The sequence below is a fragment of the Ammospiza caudacuta genome, chromosome 3, assembly GCF_027887145.1.
Source record: "Ammospiza caudacuta isolate bAmmCau1 chromosome 3, bAmmCau1.pri, whole genome shotgun sequence".
Lineage (NCBI taxonomy): Eukaryota > Metazoa > Chordata > Aves > Passeriformes > Passerellidae > Ammospiza > Ammospiza caudacuta.
The window spans coordinates 50934038-50959736 of NC_080595.1; the positions used below are offsets into that span (position 1 = coordinate 50934038).

General features: G+C 40.8%; 1 protein-coding gene across 3 annotated transcripts in view; it reads right to left on the reverse strand.

Moving 5' to 3' along the window:
• The window catches only part of SASH1 (SAM and SH3 domain containing 1), a 116294-nt gene that overhangs the window by 84938 nt on the left and 5657 nt on the right, over positions 1–25699 (reverse strand). For all 3 annotated transcript variants that reach the window (XM_058800820.1, XM_058800821.1, XM_058800819.1), the window contains exon 2: positions 8369–8497. In XM_058800820.1, the coding sequence (XP_058656803.1) occupies positions 8369–8497 (129 nt within the window). The remainder of the gene's footprint in view (positions 1–8368; positions 8498–25699) is intronic.

Sequence of the window (25699 nt, forward strand, 5' to 3'; positions counted from 1 at the left end):
AGCTTGTCTATTTTTCCACATCTATAAATACTGATTTATTATGATGCTATTCCTATCATCCTTACAGCCTTAAATGCACCGGGGTACACAATTCTACTGCCACTAGTTTCACATGAATTGTAAACCAAACAATTTTAACTGTGGTCTTATCAGGTACTTCAACAGCAACAGGCAAAAGACACTGACATAAAGTAAAAATTACCAGTCTGTGTTTCATAATGAGCTTATGAATTCCAAATTTTGCTAATCATTTCAAGTCTTTCTTCTTTCATTAGTTTCTAATCCATAACTGATTTTATTCATCATGGCCACAAGCAATGCAAGAAATCAACCCCTCTGATAAGGAACTGAAATGGAATTCTTTTAAACATATTACCTGTTCATTTTCATATGTATATTTTTACAGGATTATTGCCTTTGCCAACTCTATTTGCTTGAAGAACCAAAGAAGCCTTAGCATCAGGGAAAAACTGGATGTAGTAATCCCAGATTACTTTGTTCCCTTATGTAAAATAAAGCTGCAATCTAAACCATTGGGGAAAACCTAAAAACATAAATCAAGAGGGATATGACATATGGAAGTCAGGAAGAGGGATTTCCAGCTGACAGCCATTTCTTTTCATTATTTTGTGGAAAACAGATTGATCATTCGGCAAAGAAATCACGTCTCTTCAAATTGCTTGAGTTCTCCTTCAAATACAAAATTCACAGAGCGTCTTGTTTGAAATGGAGCATTTCTCTGTGTGCTTCAGGCAACACTGCTGAAACAGGAAACCTACACAACACTCAGAGAAGATAAAGCATGGAAAGATCAAAGGAGAGTAGCTGTGGAGCACCAGAACCTACATCATGAAGAGCAGGGGCCAGGCCAGCAGCAGAGAAAAAAAGGAACCAGTCCCTTTGAATTCACAGATGGAGGCCTGCCTTCCTCTGGGCTTCTTTGCTGGAAGAGTATCCTCCTGCTGCAGAGAAACAGATATTCCAAAGCACATCCAGATGTGCACCAATACTCATGATGTGTTTCTCATTCTCCTCACAACATGCTCTTGATTTATTATTGATTAAGACCTGTTTGTTTTCCCTAATGACCTGCAAGGCTGTTCTGGTTCTTACAAGTGAGATTTTTCAGCTAACCTCACGACATCCATCTTGAGCAGTATCCTTACTATTCCTTGAGGACAGACAGTGGTGTTTCCCTACTTGGGGACTTAGAAGAGGCACAAGCAAGTGCTACAGTTAGTTGACATTTGAAGTTGCTGCCAGCTGTCTTCAACACACATAGATGGACTGGTGAGCAGTGGCTGGGGAACCACAGAAGGAGAGCACAGAGAGGCTGCCTGGGGAGTCAAGCTGACACTATGCAAAGACAAAGAGAAGTAATCTTAATAGAAAACATTACATCTTTTTGGTTCATTCCTCTGTTGGTTTAGCTGCTATCACATCACAAAAGTCTGACACTCTTCTAACACAGCCAATACACATTGCTGTCCTCCCAGAGTAATGCCACTCAGTTGGATATCTTGGAAATCTAGTAATATGTGAATGTGAAGTTGGGCTGCAGGGCTGCACATCCCATAAACTGTTCACTACAGAGTTTAGGCAGGTTTGAGTTGATTTTGTTCGTTAGTTTTGGTTTTTCTGGTTGTTTTGTTGGTTTTTTTTTTTCTCCCTCAGAGATGCACCTTCTAAATGACAATTTAATTTGCTCTCTTTTTAAACAATTGTATCCATTGCAATGAAATTTACCAGCATGGTGCTGTACATTTCCAATTTTGCTGTCACTTTTAAATTCTAAAGGGAGAAAGAAAAAAAATAGATAAAGGGAGCTAAAGTTAGTCAATCAATTACTCCTTCCCTCTAGTCCTCAGGCTCCAATGAGATTAAATCACAGAGTTAATACAAATCCAGTCTGTCAGTTCCACCAGATCTGTGCCGTTTCTGGGATAAAAGAAGAGCACAGTAAGAATATATTCAACTGATCTAAGGTTCAACATAAAATTCCTGCTGTATGCAAAGGGGCAAGAAAATGATTACAAATGATGTTAGAAGATTAAGAACACCTAGACAGTTATGAAGCTAAAGAGAATTTCTCCCCTCCACAATTACCAGTCAGACTACCAGAAGTCAGTTATCTTTTCTATTTATAACATAAATATAATTTTGTGTATAACAGCATTACCAGCTCAGAAAAAAACAAACAAAAACCAATTACCTTTGACAGCCTATTTTTCCTGTAACACTGACATTATCAAAAATATTTCAGAAGACCAGAAGTGCTAAACAAAAGATCCTACTCCAAAAAAACAAGGGTCCTCCAAAAGTATGAAAGGAAGATAAGGTCACCCAAACCATCACAGCTGCAAAGTCCACTGAGTCTCCAGCCTACAAATGAACAGATTTTGCCTAAGGGATTATTCATAAATGGCCTTCCAACAAAAACAGTGGTGAGGCTGCAGGAGGTCATTAGCTTGCAGAAAGTGGAGAGATTTTTACTTAGTCTGCTAGTATTAAGTGAACTAAGAACAGTTTAAGAATGGTATTCACTTTGCTGCATATGGAACAAGCCTTGCTTTGTTTTCATGTTTAATGCTAGCTCTATATTTAAATGCCTTTGCTGCCTTGGTCTGTGATGTGAGACACTAAAAATAGCCTGTCTGTTCCAGAATTTCCATTGTGTCTACCTTTAAAAAGCTCCATTAATTATGAAATGTCATTATGAATTTAAATTATAAATATAAGCCTAAAATACTGAGAGATTGAGACTGCACACACAGTAAATCTTCAATTATTATTTTCTAGGTGAATCTACTTTATGTAACTCATACTCAGGCCCAATCCCCCTTAGTTCAATCTGTATTGAGTAAAAATAAATCCACAATGATGCTTCAAAGTCCACACCTTCTACTGCTACTTTTTCTTCTGCGTATCTGCCCCATAAGACCTGGAGACTTTAAAAAAAATTAGGAAATCTTATCTGTGTTCTCCAGCTCTTCTGTTTTTTTTCTTTTTGTGCTGTAGATACCTTTTAAATTAAACTCAGACGTTGTTTATACTTTGGAGGGCCTCTTACAGCCAGCAAGACAAAACAAAACAGTGGGATCTTATTCCAGTGAGATGCAGAGGTGTCCTCTCAGGACTAATGATAACAGCAGCCAGTACTGAATTTGCAAAGCAGAGGTGATCATTTCATAGCAGGAATAAGCAGTCTATTCTAGGATCCTGAAATATTAATATATGATGTGAAGAATGGCAGACATGACTAGTGTTAGCTATAGAGTAGACACATGCACACTCCACAAACACATTCAGCATCCCATCTCCAGCTTTGGTGGCTAACTCTCTTGAACATTTTTTAAATATACATCAATCACTGACTGCAGCTGTTCTGGGTGTTTTAGTGTGCTTCAGCAAAGGCTGGCTAGTTTCTCAAACAGCCTGATGATAATGCCAACCAGTAGTACTATAACAGACAAATGCAGCTGTAAAGAGGAAAATTCATTATTATTCTATCACTCAAATTACTAATTACTCTACTTTTGCTGCTTTTTCTCCCCTTTTTCTTGCTGTACATACCATTTATATGAGATGACATTACCTACATGGTCAACTCCATCTGTAAACAAACAACTGGATGTTGAGCATCTCATAAAACCATGCACAGACAAGACTTAGGAAGACTACATTGATGTTGGAAGTAGGACAAGAAACTTATGATTGTTATATGTTATTTTGTATTTTCTGGCTTTGACTGTGTACATGTGCAGGTATTGTAAAAACAGCCAGGATTAGGCAAGGTAATTTTTCCAAATACATTCATTGTACTTTATCACAGTGTACAGAGAGATTTTGAACACTTCCCTTTCTACACAATGAAATTAATTACATGAATGTGGGAAAAAAGAATTCTACTATGCCATTTAGCTTTTCAGTGGCATTAATTTTATACAATTTGCAAGACAAAAGATGGATGCAACTTCTCGGTGCCCCAACTGTAGCTGTCAGAGTCCATCAGAAAACCTCAAGCCATTCTTTGACTTCAAGCTCATCAGCTCCAATACAGACCTCGGCAGCAGCAGTTAGCTGGCTGCTGTCAGTGATAGATGAGACAACAGAACGCAGTTTGCTCTTTCATGGCTAAGTCAATGCTGTCCTGCCCTGCCCTGCTGACAGGCAAGACAAAGCTGCTTTTGTCAGCAAGCCATGCAGGTATGACCCCAGAGACACAAAGGAAGCAGGTCACAGAATGGTTTGTGTTGAAACACATCTCATTCCAATCTCACTGCAATGGGATTGCTCAAAGCCCCATCTGACCTGGCTTTGAACACTTGCAGGGACAGGGCACCCACAATTTCTCTGTTCCAGTATCTCACCCCATCACTACATGCCCTTGTAAAAAGTGCTTCTCCAGCTCTCTTGTATCCCCCTTTAGCTACTGGAAGGTTGCAGTGAGATCCCCCTGGAACCTTTTCTTCTCCAGGCAGAATGAACCTAGTTCTCTCACATCTTTCCTGTGCTGGGGACCCCAGAACTGGATGCAGAGCATCGTGGAAGGGAACAATCACCTCCCTTGACCTCCTGGCCACACCCCTTTTGAGGCAGCACAGGGTCTGGTTGGCTTTCTGGGCTGTGAGCACACACTGCAAGTCATGTCAAGTTTTTCATCCACCAACACCATTAAAACCTTATCCCCAAGGCTGCTCTTCATTCATTCTCCTCCCAGCCTGTACCTGTGCACAGGATTGCCCCAACACATTTACTGGACCTTGCACTTGGTTTTTTTGAATGTCATGAGGCTTCACAGGTCAATCTCTCAAGCTGTCCAGGTAGCCCTGGATGGCATCCCTCTCCTCCAGTGTGTTGACCACTGCACTCAGCTTGGAGTCATCAGCAAACTTGCTGAGGGTGCACTTGATCCCACTCTTCCTGTCGCCAGCAAAGATGTTAAACAGCACCAATCCAAACAGTGCTCCCTAAGGAACACCACTCATCACTGATCTCCATTTGGGTACTGAGCCACCGGAGTGTGGTCATCCAGCCACTTCCTTATACACCTGAGCAGTTCATCTGTCTAATTCATGTCTCTCCAATTTAAAGACAAGGATGTCATGTGACCAGTTAGAAAATACCATCCTCACAGAGTCACTTCTCTGGCCACAACTATATTTTAGCAGATGTCCACCTCAATATTACCAGTGATACATTCATTATGGGCCTGCAAATCCACTCTATCTACTCCACCTGCAGTTCTTCCTCAGTGTACAGGAATAGGCCAAATGCTAGGAAATGTGGGCAACTCCCATGCTGTTCACAAACATTAGTGTCCAAACCCAAGCACATTCTTCATTACAAAAACATAGGCAAAACTCCAAACACAGAAAGCAGTTATCGTGTTTAGAGAGAACTAACAACCCTTGACAGCATTGCCATTTGGAAAAATATTCTGGGTTCAGCTCCATCTGCACCCACTGTTTTGTTACAAGATATGCTGCTTTCCCAAATAATTTTACCAAGTGATTTTTTTTTTAAATTCAACTTCAGAGCAGGATATCTAGACTGAAATGGCCATGGTGTGATAGGAAAGGCTGGAGAGCTGATTAGAAAGTACAATATACAATCAAGATATCAACACTTGCGCCCAAACAGCTTAAATTATTTCAAAGGGTACAGAAGCAGCAATAAACAGTTCATATTTCTGTCCTTCCAGTGGACGTGCTACAAAGGGCAGTCTGGGCGAGCCGGTGCTAAATACATGTTCCTGCCAAAGCTCTGCCAACTCAGGCATGTCTTTGTTATTGCACTGCTCCTCCTGACAGGGCCTCTCTGTGCACGGTTTACAGGATGCTTTGACTCCTGGAGTGACCTGCTCTTTTCTCTTTGTTCAGAGCATTCCGTAAAAGCAGCAACCTAACCTAACCTTTTATGTTTCTGCTAAGTAATTTTATGCACTCAATACTGCATTTTCATATGGATTCAGTAACCACCACTCCATCAAACCCCTGAAAATATGCACTAATACTGCATGCATGTCAGCTCTGCTATGTTCACTTCACTAAAGAGAGGGAGAAGACCTTTGGGGAGGGGAGGAAGAGCTGATACACTGCCCACCTCCAGCTCTGGCACAACCCCACTGTTGGGAAGACAGGATGTAGAGACAGCACTGCTTTCTTCATCTGTGCTAGAAGAGCAATGTATGGCAGAGCAAGGTCAGCCTAGGCTAACAGACCCACAATACTGGTGCATAATCATTTTGGAGCTGCATATATTTGCTATCTGGCACATTTTTTTCTTTGCTATCATAGCACATCTGGGATGTGCATTGGGCATTTACCCCAGCACTACCTCCCATTCACTATCCCCAAATGTCTGCCAATACACTGCCTTTCCTCAAGCTGTATAGAGACAAAAAACACCAGAACAAGTGACTCACTCTTCTGCTCATCACACTAAAATCACATTCTGGTCTACATGGCTATTTCTCCCTCTCTGTGTAGCTAAGTCAAGCCTGCCTGTTCATTGATGAGAGCAAGATTCAGCTGCAGTCAGCACTGTTTGGATGCAGTTTTTGGGCAAGTGAGCTAATATCTATAGGCTCATATGTTATCAGCAGAATGGCTATCTTATGTCTAGAAAATGCATTATAGGAGTGACAGATGTAGCAAAAATGGAGCACTAATTTAATTTTCAATTGCATTGTCTTCTCTCTGACCTGGCAGTTCAAGAAGTCATCACTGGACCACTAGAGTAAGCAAACTCAGTATCAGAGAGGCTGAAGAGGAATCTCCAGGCTGTTTTTCACACAGCCACTTTCTCTGACTACAGCTTCTCTGGAATAGAATTAATCACTTGATGGTCTGTCTTTGGTTAGCTCATGTCTATTTAAACCAGCATGAAGATCTGCACCTTTGATGTGAGTTAATTAAGCTCACATGGCTTTTTCCAGCCTGGCTTCTGCAGCTTCAGAAGTGAGGGGAGCCAAATTAGGCCCATCTGTCTATGGAAGGGGTCCTCTCCTGCCATAAGGCACCCTCCATTACCCAGCACAGGAGCTGGCTTCCAAGAGCACCAGGAAAGGGGGTTTCATTGCTGCCAACAGGCACCGAGAATACCAGGGCTGCCAGGTATGGGGGTTTTCATGAGAATCACAGTTCTGTGCCATCACTTCTCTGCACAGAAGCCTTAAGGGTCTGTCTACAAAAGAGTTTCCTGCAATAGCTTTTTGTTTAACCCTTGGAACTTCTCGGCAACAACAGATATGCAATAACATTAGCTTTCTTTTTCTATATAAAAATAAAGAAGAAGCTAACAAACTTCAGTGGGGCAGAAGATGACTCCCTGCCTTGATTCTGCTGCCACTAATTGTGTAACTGAAGTTTGTAGTCTCTACAAACTATGGAAGCCTCTCAGTTGGTATCCTGGAATCCCAAAAAGAAAGAAAGTAGCCTTAAATAATCCACATCATCAGCTGTTACCAAGGCACTCTCAAGGACTTTTGCCTGTGCTCAGCAAGAAGAGTTGGGAGATTCAGCTCCAAACTGTCAGAAAAGACAGTTTCAAGATGATCTACTGGTATCTGTGGGGAGGTTATCAAAAAGGCGTGTTTCATGAGAACAGACAACAGGTATAAATTGCTATGGAGAGGATCTCACAACACATTACTTAAACATAGAAGTTCACTATGAAGATAGCAAAGCAGTATTAACAGGTTTCTCAGAAACAGTGCAGTATCTGCATCCCTGGAGGTCTTCAAACTCAATGAGAAAGCCCTGAGCAACTTGGTTTGAATTCAGTGTTGACACTGCTTTGAGCTGAATGCTGGATTAGGGACCCCTGAGGTCCCATCCATCCTGAAAAGCTCTGTGACCCCGCATCACCTGCTACAGGTTAGACAAACTAATGGAAAGGAGTTGGCAGAACTGCTTACATTTGGGAGCCTGGAACCAGTATTTGCACCCTGGACTTTTGAGAAGCCCCTCTTTACACTTTGTACAGCGCAACTGGAAACCTCACAGTTTCACTGTGCTTACACTGGGATCATCTTGGAGCAAGGAAACAATGCTTTAGCCAGACAGTGCCTTGCCTCTGAGAGTTGAGGATTGCAACCAAATGTATGCAAGCAAGAAGTACTCTAATTAAAGAAGAAATAAAAAATGCAGACTCCAAGGCTTAATGAATCATAAAAAATACCTAGAAAAAAACTAATCCGGCTAATTCCAAGCGTTTAATTGAGTTGGCTGAAATGTTTGCATGCGTGAACACAACCACGAACAGTTATTTCCCTGGGTAGAATTCTTCAAACTGTAATATTGATTCTTCATCTGGAGCATGAATGGCAATTATTTGTTAATAAAGTTGTAACTGTTCTACATACCAAATCAAGGTCTTGGGAAACCCTCCTCTTGCGCAGCTCTTCCATCCTCTCACACACATCTGTGAAGCAGGTGTTATAGTAGTCTGCATACTGCTGGGCCAGATCATCAATATTTCCCAGTGACCCGTCCTACAGGGAAGACAAAGAAAACAGGTTAATCAATCTTAAAATTCTAATTTAAAGGTAGCACCACAACTATGAAGGAAACCCCTGTCCCTGCAGCACATCATGCTCAGGTCATCCTCTCCATCCCTATCCCAGAGCACATTAACAGGAAGAACAGCTGTGAACTGGATAACCAGAACAGCTCCTCACAACCAGGTGGGACTTTGTTAATTCCCACAGAGAGAAAGAAGGCAGGGACAACAGTGCAGTGGAACAACACATTCTCAGGCACCATCTGCCTCAATTCTCTCCCAGCAGCATGCTGGGAGCTCAAGCATGGATCTCCCGAGCAGTGGCTCACTCTTCCAAGAGCCAGCCACTACAAACATTTCACTGACCTAACCAAGAGTAGCCCTGCTTTAGCCCTAGTAACTGCAACTAAAATATTTCTTACCAATACACCAAACCAGCCAGACTGCAAACAATGACACCCACAAAGACATTCTGCCAGTTGGTCTTTTAAGATGTACTAGAGGTGGCAACATGGTTTGCTGAGTCCCACGTCTGCTTTGCAGGGTAGGATTGCTACACTGCTAATAAAATGGCAGTAGCCAGAAACCTAATTGTATTAATCTGCTAATTACAGTCCAAATTCATACTTTAAAAATTATGAATGAAGAAAATAAGATCAGAACAATAAGAAGGCTGAATTTTAAGTGTCATGAGAAGCCTTTCTAAACATCAGATATGTATGCTCCATCTGTAAAGTGAGGGGGTGGGCAGGTACAATATGCACACCCTTAAGATACATCCAAATGGTGGGATGGAATAATCTTGTATCCCTACTTGTCTAACTTATGAAAGAGCATGTATATCACTGAGTGCATTCTTTAGAAGGTAATAGATGAAAAAGATAGGCTCTCTATGCCTATCCTGAGAGAAGGACAAGAATACATTGCAGACTATTACTTTATTGCTGCTGTTAATATATGCACACATATAAACATAAAATTATGTCTTGATTATTAAGAAAAAGCTAAGCAAAAGAGAAATAATCTAAAAATAATTATGCTAATAATATACATAAATTGCAAAGTTGAGTTATAGCATATGAGCTAGGAGGATTTTTTATTAGTAAGCAAACCTTAATGAAGCTGTTGTTACTTGGAAATAAGCACATGGTCCCACCCTCAGGGTTCTGGACTACACTGAAGAGGTAGGTTTGCTCTAATGAAGCGTCACTTCCAGAAACATGGAAAAAACTTTCAAGTTTAAATCAAAGTGAAAGCCTATTAAATCTCAGAGTCTGTGAAAACTATTTTCTACTCTTAAAGCGTAATTCCACAGGTGGAACAGTTATCTCCTGAAACTTTTGCAGATTTCCCCAGAAACTTTTGCAGAACCCACATTCCTAAAATTTAGAACAGCATTTTCTCAACACTACTGTGTTCAGTATGGGTGGAAAACAATTTGCACGTCACTTGTTGGAGCAGCAGAAGCAAAATAACTACGCTAAATATATATCTACACTTTGTCCCCTGCCCCCTGCTCCCATACCTACATCATTTTTTACTGTAGTTCCTATCTCTCAACCTGCCAAAGATCTCACACAAGAGATGTTTCAAGCATTACAAGATTGGGGTCCCTATACAAATACATTTCTGGGAACTTCAGACTTTCCAGAGCTTTGGACAAACAACTTCCTGCACTGCACACAACAGTGCTACCCTGCCTTTCTACAGGAGCCACAGTGCTACCTACTCACAGCAGAAGCCCACGTCTTCCTACAGCACCTCCTTGACATCCCTCACTTCTCAACAGCCTGGGGAGGAAACTTGGACTCTTTGACTGTACCATGAGTTCCACAAGTTTCCTTGTGCCACTGGACACTCCTCTGGTAGCTGAGGGTGGGCTTTCTGGTCCTACATGGACTACGCGCTGCTTTCAGTGTTTAAACACTCAGTAGGAATAACCAGGAATGCACTGCTGGGGAAAAAATATGAACACCAAACTGAAGAAGGAACCCCAAAACTTAACCTTCATTTGCTCACTTTTGTGGGCATTAAGGGAACCTGTATGACTTCCAAAGAGACGATGGGACATCTGAATCCCAGCCATGTAATCATAACAAACATCACTCTCTAAGGTTTATCAAAAATTCTCACTTTGGAGTATCTTCCCCAACCAGAGTCTATTTATTCTTTGATAAGCTTTGCCAGTTGAGAATATTCAAGTTGGAAAGAGTCATGATATAAGAGCAACACAGGGAAGCATCATCTTACTAGAACAACATGAAAACTGCCTATCAGTCCATCTCCTCTCACAATTCTGGAAACCATACATACATTCCATAAAGTTCACCTGCTCCAAAAATACCCATAATTTTCAAAGGTAATTCACAACTTTGAAATTGCCTGAAATTGTCCAAATCCAATATTATCATGTGAACTTCAGCTTAGCTGAGAGCCATTCAGAGTTGAGGATCTCAGCACGCTCCAGTGCTCCTCCCCACACCTCCTCAGACATGTGGTCACGGGCCATTTGCAGGATAGCAATGGCACTGCCAGCGGATCAAACACAGCCAAACAAGTGCTCATTTTTTGCTTGTGCTGGCATGCAGCTCACTGTGCTATTTTTAAAGATACCCTCCAAAAGGCTGAAGGCTTCTGACTGTCCCTAGAACAAAATTAGCTCAATTGCAGCATCCCCATTAAAGCCTGCAGAAGGTGGGTGGCCCCACTGCCAGCAAGCACATGGCTGCAAAGAAAGGCCTGTTCACAAGTGACCAGAGGAACAGAGCTGCAGGCATCACCCTGCCTGATGACAGCAGGGATTGATGGCGGCGCTCAGGGCTATGCTGCAAATGAAAACAAGCTTGATGTCCAGAAAAAGATGAAGGAACAGAAAAAAACCCGCAATATGTTAGAACATACAGCTGACACAGAGAGAACAGACAGCTGGCACACATGCTCATTACAGCCCTGCCACATGCTTTTGCTGGGGTCCAGACTGAGGCAGCTACAGCTTTATGCAGTTGCCATTCCACAAAGGCTGCATGCATCCTCCTTACTAGATGTGGAGAGCGTTGGTGTTTGAAGCCCCATAGCTTCAACAACACCACAAACATTTGCATTTGGACCTCAACTTGCCAGAAAGGTACAGTGGAAAATGCCAATTGAAGGATCTGTGTCTGTGGCCAAGAGTTGCTTTTATGAGTTTATGTATGCAGGCAATACAGAGAGCATTGGTTTTGTAAAAAGAAATAAAGATACATAAATCAACCCAAGCCAAAGACAGCAAGCATCTCATGGCCTGCAGCATCCATTCATGATTTCATGTAAATAAATGTCATAACTTAACAAAGGATTATATATTTGATTTATATGACCTCAAATTTGATCCCTACATAGAGTTATCTCCATCATCCTCCTTTATTCTTCAAGCACTACCAAAAACATGGCAAAACTTAGAAAAGATGCTTCATTCTTCTACTGCACAAATAATGGCCACAAGTATATCTCATCTGAAGAACCATGACATTTTGTCTGCTCTTTAAATTGACCCCTCACAACGTCTCCAAATAATTCTAAACTGTCTCACACAAAATAACCAGCAGTGTGCTTTGCAATTCTATTTTGCTTTGAGTCTTTAAAAATATTCAATGCAAAACATTAGCTTCAGCTTGATAAGTCATGCATTCCCTTACAAACAGAGTCAAAGGAGTAGTCGGAGATGTTTTTAAAAATCTCTAGAATTATTAACAAAATAAAAGACTAAAAGCATAACTAAAAATATTTTAAAAAATATTTCACTCTGATGCACAAAGAGTAAGATCCAGTGGCAATTTTCATAGGTTTACACAAATGTGGAGTGCCATTTTAGTTTCACAGGTAAGAAAAAGCACACAGTTATTTGATACAAAAAATAACAAGCCAATGCAATAAATAATAAGCCTTCAATAATGTACCACTATGTCCCATTTTGATATAGATGGGCATATTGATATTTGAGACAGCTTATGTGAGCAATGAAAAAATATATAGCTTTCAAATTTGTTCTTACCAATATATCTGCATTTCAGAAGCCTCTGAAATGCTCTGAACTGTCAGTAACACTTTTAAAACCAAAACCTCAGAATAACCTCTGTCATTTTGTTACAAATGTAACAGTTAAGGCACTATCATGAAGAGTATTTTACACCAATTGTGTTTATTACCATGCAAACTGCAATGTTCCCACTATATAATCCCACAGATCTTTCTGATGGAAAAAAATTTGTGAGCAATACAAATATTGAGCAGGAAAACCATTCCCCAAACATTTCATTGGTAAGAAGTTACAACATGTTTCCCCTAAGACTCCACTACAGCACAGACTCTTCCACAAAATAGTTTAATAGCCAGTAAAATACACAACTCGTTATTTATAAAGGGTTAAATGTAAAATGAAGATTTAATGAAATGAAGCCTAATGAAAACAGAAGTTCTCTCAGATTTCTATTTTCAGCTGTGATGCGTGTTCCTAAATTTCCATTTTATAATGTATGCATGCAACATTTTTTGGCATCATAAAACACAGAGCAAAATGATGAATTGCCCTGAAATTCCCAGAGAATTAGTTCTGATATGCATGTGAATACCAAAGGAATCTACTGGGATTCCTGCTAATGGAGCGACTACAAAGAAAAGTTGGACTGATTTGGCACTTATTATAAAGTTAGAATTTATCGGTCACTGCACATCAGTTAGTTTAATGCCTTGGCAGAATCCTCTGTATTTGACATCTGAAAGCGTAAAAGAGAAAAATTTTTTGCTAGAGAGTTCTGCTGGCTGTAAAATTCAGTAAAAATATATTCATAGTTTAATAGTATAATAAAATAAAAACACCAATACTAAGGAGGAATAACAGACTTTGCTAAGTAACAAATACATTTGATGAACCTGCATGTGTACCAAAATATTAGCACTAGCAGAGCATGCATACTTTCTGCATAAATTTCTATGCAGAACAAGATTTTTAGAAAAATCTTCCAAAAATACAACTATTTTATTCTGTACTTTTCTGCCTCAGAATCTGAAAAATATGTTACAAAGCAGCATATTCCAGCATATCCTTCTCCTATTCTGGCAGCTATTAGGAATGTCAGGAAAAAGGTCTTGATTACTGGATGTGCTCACTGTCCCAGCCCCTGGGTAAAATTCACATAACTGCATGAATCTCAGAAATGTAGAAAGATGTGATGCTACAAGCCTGTTTGTTCAGCGAGACAGATGGGTCTCCATCTGCACATGGCAATGCAGGTGACAGCACACAATGCAACTAGATGAGTCCAAAACTTAAAAGCCATTGCAGCTATGGCCACAGCACATGCATAATCTGGGATCTTAGGAATAGGTCAGAAACTGGAAGACAATCTGACTTTTTTTCCTAATAAGATATGAATGAATGTGGAAATGGCACTGGTGAAGGGAAGGTGCTATTTCACAACACACAGCAATCATGCCCTGGCAAAGGCACATTTTTTGACCTTTACAAGCTAAGATGAGAAAAATCCATTTCCATGCCTGAAACACAGGACTACTGTGTGGAGAGTCACTGTAAACATTAGCAGTTTATTTCTGGCAGTTAGACTTTAACAGGGACGCCTACTAAAAATTTGTGGAACATGACCTTGCATTTCAATAATACCTTTGGTTTGGACAGCTCAAAGAAGTACATAAATGAAAGCCAGAATGTGGGCCAGAGCAAACAGGCTTGTTTGGGGAGGGGAGATGGGCAAGAGGGAGGAGGGACAAAAAAAGCAGTGAAATGAGAACATATGTAGGAAAATATATTTGTGCCTAATAAATGCAAGGAATGATCAGATTTTCATGGGATAACTTTGACTAAGATGCCACTCCTTTGTAGATATTTTTACTAATCATAAGAGTTCATAAAAGCTTGAGAAATTTTGCATCCTTCCCAAAGTGACCTTGGACTTGTGGCAGAACTCCCTGCATTCCAAAATATACTAATACCTGAATTCAGGCTGCACTTGATAAACCTGAGACACAGTATTTCAGGTTCCTTTACAGTTTTTTCTAAGGAGGCAGATTGAAATCAGATCCAAACACAAGAGTTAAACCTGCATCCATCTCTCTGGCTAGAGCTTGCATCTCAGTTTACTACAGTAAAACACAGTGAGGATAGGCATCTGTAGGAAAACCTGCAGAGTTCCAGTATAATTCTGTTGCACATTTCTGACCCCCTTGCTACCAATGTATTTCTGCTAGGAATAGGGCTGATATTTTGCCTTCTGGCACAGCTTCAAAATGCTTGCATTGAAAATGAACCCAACAAGCTGCTTGAGAAATACTCCTTTCTATTCCTAGGGCTCAGCAAGGACAATCTTCCATTCAGCAGAGTTAACAATTCTACTATCCATGCAATGACAGGTTCAAAGCCTGTCTTGACAGTCAGCAGGGTCAGAAATGTGAGTGAGACAGAAGTGCAAGGCCAGGCAGCCAGCGCTTCCCTTGATATTCAGAAGAAGGCGTAAAATACTCAGCGTACAAGTCATGACATTTTTATATTGAGAACAGCTATTTTTGAGGATGCTGAAAAGTTGTCATGGTTCCCTTGACCTCTCTATAGCCAGACACTGTGAGAACAAAAAGAACATACAGACCAGATTGATTCAATAGTCTTTCCATTAATTTTTATGGCATCTGAGGGTTGAGTCATTAAACCATGTGGCTTTACAGACAGTTACAAAAATAGATGTGATACTACTGTGTCAAGCTCTCTGTAGCATGGTTAAAAGACTTATAGATTCTGTACAATAAGCAGAAAGCATAATGGTATACTTTGATATCAAAGATTTTGCAGCAATTATCTGAAATAACTAATACAACCCACCAAGTTCAGAGCACAGTCACTCTAGACCCAAAAAATCACATTAAACCACAGAGTTTTCCAAGTTTTTTTTTCCCCATATATATCTATATATAAAACTTAGCCCAATCTTTACATCAAAAACCCCTCTTACTCTTTTCAAAATTCTGAAATTAAAGTGTTTCCTTTACCAGTAGCACCACAGTTTTTTCCACCTCCTTCTTTTTACTGTAAAGCCCCAAAGTCTTTGTCAAGAAGGTATAGCAAAGCAGCTCTGGAAAAAACATTCTGAATGTGATTTCTCCTTTTCCTTCTGTAAATTAGAATAAATTTAAAAGCACACTACTGGGACCCCTCTCTGTGGTTTGCAACCAAGGAAATCCTCTATGGAAATAATAAAAATATATGAATGCTAACAAAAAAGTTGCATCTATGCAAATGTACTTTCCAACATACTTAAAAATTTGTTATTTATTACAAGTAGGACCAGGTCTTAACAGACAAGAATATATGCAAATTTTATTCATGACAGTCAGTTCAAAGCACCCTTAATGTCCAGCTTCCCTAATAACCGCATATTATCCTCTATCCTCCTTTCCCTGAAGAGCTCTGCACTAAGCTCATCAAAATGTAACTCAAACCCCTTGTCTACTCTGATACCTAAAAGGCCACCACCATCCACCAGACTGGTCATCAGTCAGCTACGAGTTGCCATTGTCAGCTTGTAAAGCAGAACAAGCTCAAGCCATGTAATAGCTGCACCTAACATCGCCTCTCATTAGTTTTTCCTCCCTTGCTCTTACTGCCTCCTTCTTTTGCACACTCTGCTGAGACTTTTTCTCACATTAAGTGAAAATTTGTCACTTCATGTGCACCAGCTGCCGTGGGTTCTAGCCTGAGACTTGGAGCAGAAACAAATGGTAAACAAAAGAATGGCAAGGGTTAAGAAATGTACATATATCTGATAAAAATACCATTAAGGAGATGGAGGTGAATTTCCTGTTTCAGATTTGGGAAATTTAGCATATATTACGGGGGTGGCTTCATGTCTGAGATAAGTTAGTGTCTAATGAAATAGATAGGCAAAAGGTAAACATCTCAAGTAGATGTTGAAATAAATATTTCAGGGAGTTAGCCTTATCAGCAGCAATAGTGAAGGAAGTCTCATTAAAGCTCTTTTCCTTATATTTAGTAGTAGCACAGTATGACAAATCCAAATCTTCTGTGATAAATGGGACTACATAACTGAGGTGTGAGTAATCATTAAAAGAGTAGCCTGAAAAAATCTAAACAAAAAACATGTAAAAAAATATTTGGATATTTAAAGGCAAAACAAACTGAGTAGTCAACAGTATCTCAGGTCAATTGTGTAATCTCAGCAAGTCTTGTTTACAGTATTTCCCCAAGGTGTTAAAGTTGCTCAGAGAAAGCAAACTTTGGTAATGGTTATGTGCTAGTTTCACTAACAAAATTACTTTTCAAGTGTCAAGGCAGGAGAGAATGACTGCCTTTAAATTGAACTGTGCAACGCTTTTCCCCTGGACAGTTTGGCAGAAGGAGGGCATACCTTGTCCAGAAAAAGTAAAGTTCACTCAAAAAAACTTCTCATCCTTCTTTCTCTGTTCCCCCTGCCCCTCCCCCTTGCCTCTTCAGTGTACTATTGTGCACTCCTTGATGCTTTACTGTGACATCCAGGCCCAGGATCCTGGGCAGGTCCCTATGGACAGCAGTTCCCCCAGCAGTACTGGCTTTGGAGATGCACCAGTGTAGGAGGGGAACACTCCACGCCTTCCCTCATTTCTTACCATCCCAGCAGCTAAATCCTGCATGGGACCTTCCCCTCAACCACAACTACTGAGAGGCAGAGGAGAGAGCACAGTCCTCTCCCACTCTGCAGCACTGGGAAAGCCCAGCAGGGCTGCAGTCGTCTGCTCCACATTTCTCATGGCTGGATGAGCCCATTACCTCATCTGCACTTGCAGGGCAAGAGCTACAGGGCAGCACGCACCTTGCATCATCACCCAGCTCGGCAGTGACAGTCCCAGCCTTCCGAAATGCTGCTCTTAGGAAGCTGGGTGTGACAGCAAGCACAATTACTCCCACTTGTACAGCCACTTTGGATGCTGACTTCCAAGAGGAAGCTCTCCTGCTATCCATGTTAAGATTTCAGAAAGGGCAAAGGAAATGTCAAATATTTGCCTTCACTTCAAACTGTTTTTACAAAGCGTGAAAAAACACTGCTCTGCCACCAAGGCATGACAAGACTGCTCCTCTTTTTTGGGAGTAGGTATGGACACCAGCAATCCTGGTTGAGATGCCCAGCAGCACAGGCCACTGTGTGTCCCAGAGATGCAGCCCTTGATTCCCTGCTGCAGGTGCAGAGGGCAGCCCAGCCGCCAGCCGTGGAAAGCCAGAATGCTGATGTTTAAACTGCTTTCTCAAACTCTGATATGTTTCTGGTTTTTCCTACTAGAAATTCAGCAGCTTGCAGCCTAGAGGATACACCCAACACTTCTACATAAGCAGGGACTAACCTTGTCTTCACTCCTACCGCTTCCTGACAGGTCATCTTTTACCAGGAAAGGAAACAACTGTAATTGAGCATGGCAGCAATCCATGTAATCTTAGCAGCAGAAGAAATTATTTCCCGTAGCTCCCATACGCAAGCTGGGCCCAGGCTCCCCCTCACCAATGCCACCCATCCTGCCTGCCTCTGCTATCCCTGCAAACCCTCTCTCCTGCAGGGAAAACGTGCTCTGCACCGCACAGAGGGGTAGCATTAATAAACCAGGTTAAGCAGACACCCCACATTCATACAAATCTGAAACCAGAAAGGCTGACTCTGCCCTAAAACACTTCAGTGAAGCCTCAGCTTTTGACTCTTAACAGAAGTATGGCACTGTTAGTACAGTCTCAACCACTGCAGGTAGCATACAGATGAACTAAATATAATATTGCTCATGCAAAACTTCATGGTGCTGGGCTCAGGTTTTTTATTGCCTTAACTAAGCTTTCTCAAGTCTCTTTGGAGAGTGTTTTATTTAGGAACAGTAAAGCACAGTTACCAAGGGGCTTCAGTTCATTTAATTAAGTTGAATACAATTACACTCCAGTGGGTCTTAAAAAATGAAGAATCTATTTAAATATTATTTAGATGCGTGTCTTTCAAGTACCACAGATTGCACAGGGCTTCATGTTTATATCAATTAGGGATATCAACCTAGCAATAAGAACTGTTATTGCTTGCCAGCTTATAATCCTTTCCACTCTGGGATTCCGTATTTTATTTACTCATTTCCCTTTATCTGTGTACAGTGAAGAAGGGCTTTTTGCGTTCCTGTGTGCTCACACTGCTTCATCATTGCCAAAGCACTTCCTAATTAGGCTAAATAGGCCTCTTACACAAATACAAGAGGAATATTTCTGCCTATCAACAGAACACATCCTACAGAGTCTGGGCTTCAATAACAGTGTGGCTGCCGTATCTCCCAGGTATTTCAAGCTCATATTTTTCTGAAGGGGGGACATGAGGATGTCATGTGCTTGTTTCAAGGAAGTGCTTAATCCTGTGGCTGCTGTCAGTCCAATGGTTCTGCCCACTGATAAAAGACATGAGGACATGGAATGAAGCTGCATCACAGGAAGTTCAGATGGGACATTAGGAAAACGTTCTAGATTATGGTCCATCACTGAAACAGGCTCTCCATGGAATTGGTCACAGCACAAAGCCCATGAAAGTTCAAGGAGCATCTGACAATGATTTTAGTTCTGTAGTTCAGTTTTAGGTGCCCTGTGAGAAACAGGAAGTTGGACTAAATGATCCTTACGGGTCTCTTCCAACTTAGATTGTCTGTGACTCTACGTGGCTTTTATTGGAGACGGAATTAGTTACTCAAGTGTTGCACATCACAGATGCACCTCAAAGTGAGGCACAAAACAATTTGAAAAGCCCCATATGGCTAAAAAGGTCATAAGAAGCAGAAGCTGGCAGAACTCCAGTGTTAATGAAGCTCACAAAAAAATTGTGTCTACAAAACCTGGCAGTTGATTCTCACTGACACAAGGCCCTGAACCACAGGCTGAAAGAAAACAATTGCAGATAAAGACACTTGGACTTGGATGGCAAGTAAAGCCCTTGAGCAACTTCTTTATGCATAGTGACATGAACATCAAAAGGACAACATCCTGCTAACTAACCATTTGTCAGGACAGTTGTCATGCCAAAGAAAAACATCCCACCTAGTTGTAAAAGTGGCAGTAACATGAAAAGAAAGTCTCAGATGGAAGGAGTTTCCTCACAGACTCTGCTTCTCAGAAGAAAAAAGTGGCCAGCAGTCTCAGGGAACACCGCCCCATAAGCCCAGCAACAGTGGTAGGACAGGCTCTGTACCAGGCTGCATCTGAAGCAACACAAAACCAGCAGAGAGCTCTCTAAGCAAGATGTTGCATCACTTTCCACAGTCTGCACCATTATCAATTTCAAAACAAAGGATGTGTAGTAAATAAGCTCCTTCATTGACAGAGAATTAGGATTTGAAAGAAAACAAGGATTTTACAGTATGACTCTTTCAAATGGAAAGGAAAATCATGTATTTTCAGATATGGCAACCTCTTCAAAGCTTGAGAGATGCAAGGGCTGGCTCAGAAGGAGTTACATGTGAACAGGAAAACAGGGCATCAGACTGTCTCCAGGAAAACAGTAAATTGCACTCTCATGCCCAGCTTGTTGCAGCTAACCAGCCCTCTGCTACCAATTACCCATTCAAAGCATCTGCTGGCAATACCTTAATGGTTTGGTTTTACATGACTCACCCACATCAATGGTTACCCACCTATAGCCTACATTTGTCTCTAAGCAAAAGCAAAACAAGGTGTGACCAACTAGACATGAAGGCTTACTTTGCACTGTGACATCCTTATTCGGTGCCTGAGATAAGTCTTTTCATTTCTAAACCAAGCTTAAATCTCCATTATTTATTTCCCACATGCTCCCTGACGTCCACACAATTCAGCCACCTCCTCTGGGTCTCCAGGAAGTCAGCCTGCACACTGACCTTCCCCAGCCAAGGCCCCAGTGCGTGCTCCAGCCATTTCCTGCCATGAAGGCGGCAATTCTTCCTTTCACATGATCCTTCTAAATCCCTCTTCCTAGCAGTTGCAAGTCACCCTTCTCAGCTAGGAATCCTCCCACTTTTCTGGCCACAGAATACAACTCTGGATACTGACTCACTGCACCTCCTGCCATCCTCTGTTTCCGCTTTATATGAGAGGTACTTTCCTAAGACAGGGATCAGTCTGAGAAAAACCTCTGCCATGCTTTTTAAAATTTTTTTGGTTTTGTAAACCGTCCAAAGCTCCCCCAGCAACAGAAAGGCAAAATGGTCAGCAGCAGTTAACATACCTTTTTATCCCCCTTTCCTCTCTCTTTCTTGGCAGTTTATAAAATAATTAACTATCTGTAAGCATTCTGCAGTAGTTGTTATTAGGTTTGGCAGATGAAAAATGAAGATTTGTACAAATCTTTTGTATTCTATGTACACTTGAGACAAGATTAAAAACCCACAAGTAGTTTGGCAAAGATTACTTGAAGCAAGGACCATTCCAACAGAGAGAAAAAGCAACACTGAGAACATGCACCTCTTTTTTTTTCCTCCTTTCACAGAATCACAGAAATTCTAGGTTGGAAGAGACCTTTAAGATCATCAAGTCCAACCCATGTTTTAACACCTCAACTAGATCATGGCACCAAGTGCCACATCCAGTCTTTTTTTAAACTCTTCGAGGGATGGTGACTTTACCACCTCCCTGGGTAGATGATTCCAGTATTTGACCACTCTTTCTGTAAAATACCTCCTCCTTAATTCTAGCCTGTATCTCCCTTGGCGCAGCTTGAGACTGTGTCCTCTTGTTCTGTCTTTCCTCCTACTTTTGGTATTTAGGAACTCAAACTCCACACTAAACAAACCCAGTGAGACTCATCACGACTAGGATAACAAGGATATGCAGAAGGATCCCTTTCCCTTCTCATTTATGTGTGACCACACACCACATGTGGTATGAAGCTATTCTTTATTATCACCATCGTGCCAGTGATTTTGGTGAGGTCCTTGATCTTATGTTCCCTGTTAACTTCCTGAGTTTAGACAGCTATCATGCAAAGCTTAGGTTTTACAAAGTTTAGGTTTTAAAAAGTTTATCCATCTGCACATATACTCATTCCCTGACACAAAATCTAAACAATGCATTGCTGGGTTTGGGCTGAGCAGGAAACAGTACACCTCACTGCACTGAAACATCCTGGTGTCCCTTCAATTCAGCACATCAGTACATGGCACCACAGTGGAGTGGGATTAGACTCCATTTTTTTGTCTCATGGTAAACCACTGAAAATAAAGGTAAGTGTAACTAGAGAGGAAAACAGTTATTAAGGAGGGGCAGTCATTTTGCACTACCTACAACAGAGCAGTCTCCACTGATTAAAGAAGAAACAAAGCAGATCTTTCCCCCAAACCTCAGAAGAAAAATTTCCTCTAGAAATTTCCTCTCCCTACAAGGTTTTTTGGTTTTGAAGTACAGTATCATTACCAGTCCTCTGATAAAATGTTGCACTGGAAATTCTTTCTCCAGCCTCTGTAAAAAATATATCACCAAAAATACTCTGAAGCATCGTGTTTTTAAAGCATAAACATACAATCATCTTGAAGATGGAAACTTGAAGACAGGAACCACAACTGACAACATGCCCACAACCTCTTCCTGTTTTACAATGGTTATTTATGAATTCTAAGGTGGGAAAGAAACCTAATAATGGAATGGAAATCACAACCTCCAAGTGTTGGTGGATATTATGTATGAATACAAACACATTTATTTATAAAACAGGATTTTTCTTATTTTCATCCTTGGGGATTATAAACTGAAGATTAAATGCAAAGGATTTATCATCAGCTTTCAGAGGTACTGCCCTAAAGTGGCAAATTACAAAGCTCCAAAACTCACAAGCATTAAATATTATTCTGTTTAACTGAAGGTTGTGTTAAGTCTATGCAATAATATTGATAACAATATGAAGCATGTCTGACATGGATGGTAAAAGAGATGACTCCTAATTTAGCAATAGAAAATAAGTATTTTCAATCTGCTCTCCATTCCTAAGATCGCACTAGAAATTTTTGGTGTAAAACCCCCTTTTGCCTGAGTGGCACATGTCTGCTAGAAAACAGCAAGCACAGAATCAAAAGGGAAGGAAAATGTTTCAGAATTGTAACAGATATGGACAAACAGATAATAAACAGGCAGAACACAAACATCCAAACCTCCATGCAAGTGTAAAATGTGTAAAACACACAGATTCTTCAGCATTTCTATTCTGACATATCATTTCTAAAGGTATATACTGTGACTCACAAAATATTGCTCTGGCAAGCAGAATTCTTTAAAAGCCTAAATTTTTTTTTTTTTTTTTTTTTTCCTGAAGTGCGATGTAATGCTATGCAATCAGCTCTAGCACGTGTTTTCATCCCAGCTCCAGCTGTGGATGTGCACTCGATGACAGAACTTTTAACAGCGCCACCATGGTGCAATGAGCTCTCCTGTTTCCTCCATCACGTTGTGCTGGGGTTGCAGACAAGCAAAGATCAAGCTCTGCAGAGCAGGGTCAGCCTGCTGCTGGCATTGAAAGGCTCAACTCATCTGAACTTATGAAAGAATAACAAAAGATGCATTTTTCTTTTTTCTTAAAACTCTACAGGCCACACATTGCTCCACTATAAATAAACTCGTGCTTTAGGCTCCTGAAGTTTTTATGTAAACAGTGCAGAAAGTAGACCCTTTATCTTTTGTTTATCTTTTGTTTTCATCATACCTATCAGCACTGCATAAAGCATCTTCAGTTGCTGGTGAGAGGGTTAGGAGCATCTCACAACCAAGAGATTGCTCATGTACTCTCAATTTAATATTGTAACAAGCATGGTACTGTTTCCACTATCATCCATCAGCTCTCATCACGCTTGCTGCAAAGCTTTCAAAGCATTGCTTTTATTATTATATTAAACAGTTACCTAATCTCCTTTACACACACTCCCACACACAAAGAATACAGTCCAGGTGGAGAACACTGTGAGATTAAATATTAGTAGGCTGTAACCTACAAAGAGCAAAAAGCACTGTATATCACTACAAATACAGTGACAATAATGAAACACAAAAGGATGTATTCATATTCTAGATAACTGTATTACCATGCTTGTAACCTTCACGGTGTACATTTGCCCACACATGTGAAATGACACATCTTCATCCAGAGGCCTGATGATGCAAACTGATGTCAAGAGCATATCCCCATGTCCATGCAGGGCCACAGGGAAGTCAAATCACCAACGTCTAATGGGCTTGAAGGAGAGCAGATCTGCAACAGCACTTCAAGCAAATTGCACTCAGATTGTGACACAGATATTGGAAACCAGTTCTCCAATTTATTGTACGGCTTTCCATTAAAAAGCCTGAAAATGTGATTTATAAATCATTGTTGTATTATACTCTTTAGCTTGTTCATCCAATTTTCCAGCTACACCCTGCTTAGAACTGTTTTCCAGATAGGTTATACAATCCCCACTCTACAGCTCTTCATAGGAAACATGCCTCTAAAACTAGTATGTAGCTCAAAAATGCTTATACATTGGTGTCATTGGAATCTACACCATCAATTATTTTATTATACTAATCTTAGTTCAAATAAACCTGGTACAATTTTGAGTCTGTGTTTCAAAACACGGCAGTAGACAAGAAAGCTGTGCTATTACCATAAGCCAGGAAAAACATTCCCCTTGCCTCAAGAAGATGAAAGCAGAGCCACCATGCCCACACCTGACCCACACCACAGCAACTGCACTGTGGGAGGAGAGGGCACTGGTAGCTCCTTTTATTTTTAATGTCGTTATTTTCAATAACAGAAGTCTGTGTTGGGAGCCCTTGTGCCGAAAATGTGTTGTAATTTTTCCCTGCCAATGAAATAAATAGAAATAAAACCCTTTCGTATCTCTTTACTTTATCACACAACATGTTCACATATATTTTAATGGAGAATATGTTTTTATAGTAGAAATCTGACTATTAGACTTGGACATAGGAAACCCACTTTCTTCCTATTGCCCATTTTGTCAGTGAAAAACGTGGAATCCAGACCCTTGCAAAGCCACCTCAGCATCCCTGCAGCCACAAGCACCTTCCTCCTCCTCCCACCACTAATAATGCCAGGTGGTTCATTAGTCATCAGCTGTATCAAGCAATCATCAAGACAAAAAATGTTAGCAGCATCTAATGTTAAAACAGGTATTGTGACAAATCATTTTGCTGGGTGTAAATTCAAAGTAATTCCTATTCCTCCTGTGTTTTTGAACCCCCATAAGTCCAAACACAGCATGTACTCTATGGCCACTAATATTGTCACAACAGGCTGAGTAAAAAAGAAAGCATAGGCTGCTGCATGAAGGAAAAGCTACTAGCACAGATTCCAAACAACAAGAGGGTGACCCAGGAAGGTGCAGGAAGCAGGGCTGGGTGCTGCAGCACCGAGCACCCTTTCCTCCACAATGCCACCTCTGAAGGGAAAAAAATCCTGAAGGAGCATAGCCCAGGGCCAAAACTGGAACAGTTCAACCCAGGTCTGGACGGAGACAATCTGACTCAAACTCCTTTGCCCTGGGCACTAACTGTTCCCTCTGTCCCTTGGCCATGTGCCACATCCAGCAGTGACCCCGTGCTCCACTTCTGTGTCCCGATCCCTCCACTCTGCTCCTGTTTGCACAGCACTTTATACAATAAGCACTAATTTACACAGATTTCTACACAGCATCAGACTAAGTTAAACTAATTACCTACTTCTGTAAAATGTCATTTGCTCTAAGATACACTAAAAATAAGAGGTTTTCACCTAATTGTAGAAAATGGTAGCCCAACATGTGTAGTGTAGTATATTTCATTCCATGTAATAAAAGTCCTTTAAGTGCTCATGTGCAACACCTTTTCTTTTTCCACATCAATTTTCACATTTTCTTTCTCCTTAGAGACTGTCATTCTTTTCATATCCAGAAAAGGAAGAAGGCATCATTACAGGGAAATTCTAGCAACCTTGTATTCCAATGCTCTTAAAAAAAACAGAGAGCTTGGTTGACTGACTTTCAAAAGATGAAAAAAGTATGACGAAAAAGAGTATTTCCAAGTTGGTATTCACAGCAAATTAGCAAGAGGAAGAATTTGCTTTCAGGAAGGAACGAAGAAGGCACCAGAACCAAAAGCTCTTATCACTCCTCATGGTGTAGGGTCTTATGGGGACTAAACTCTCTGATGGAGACA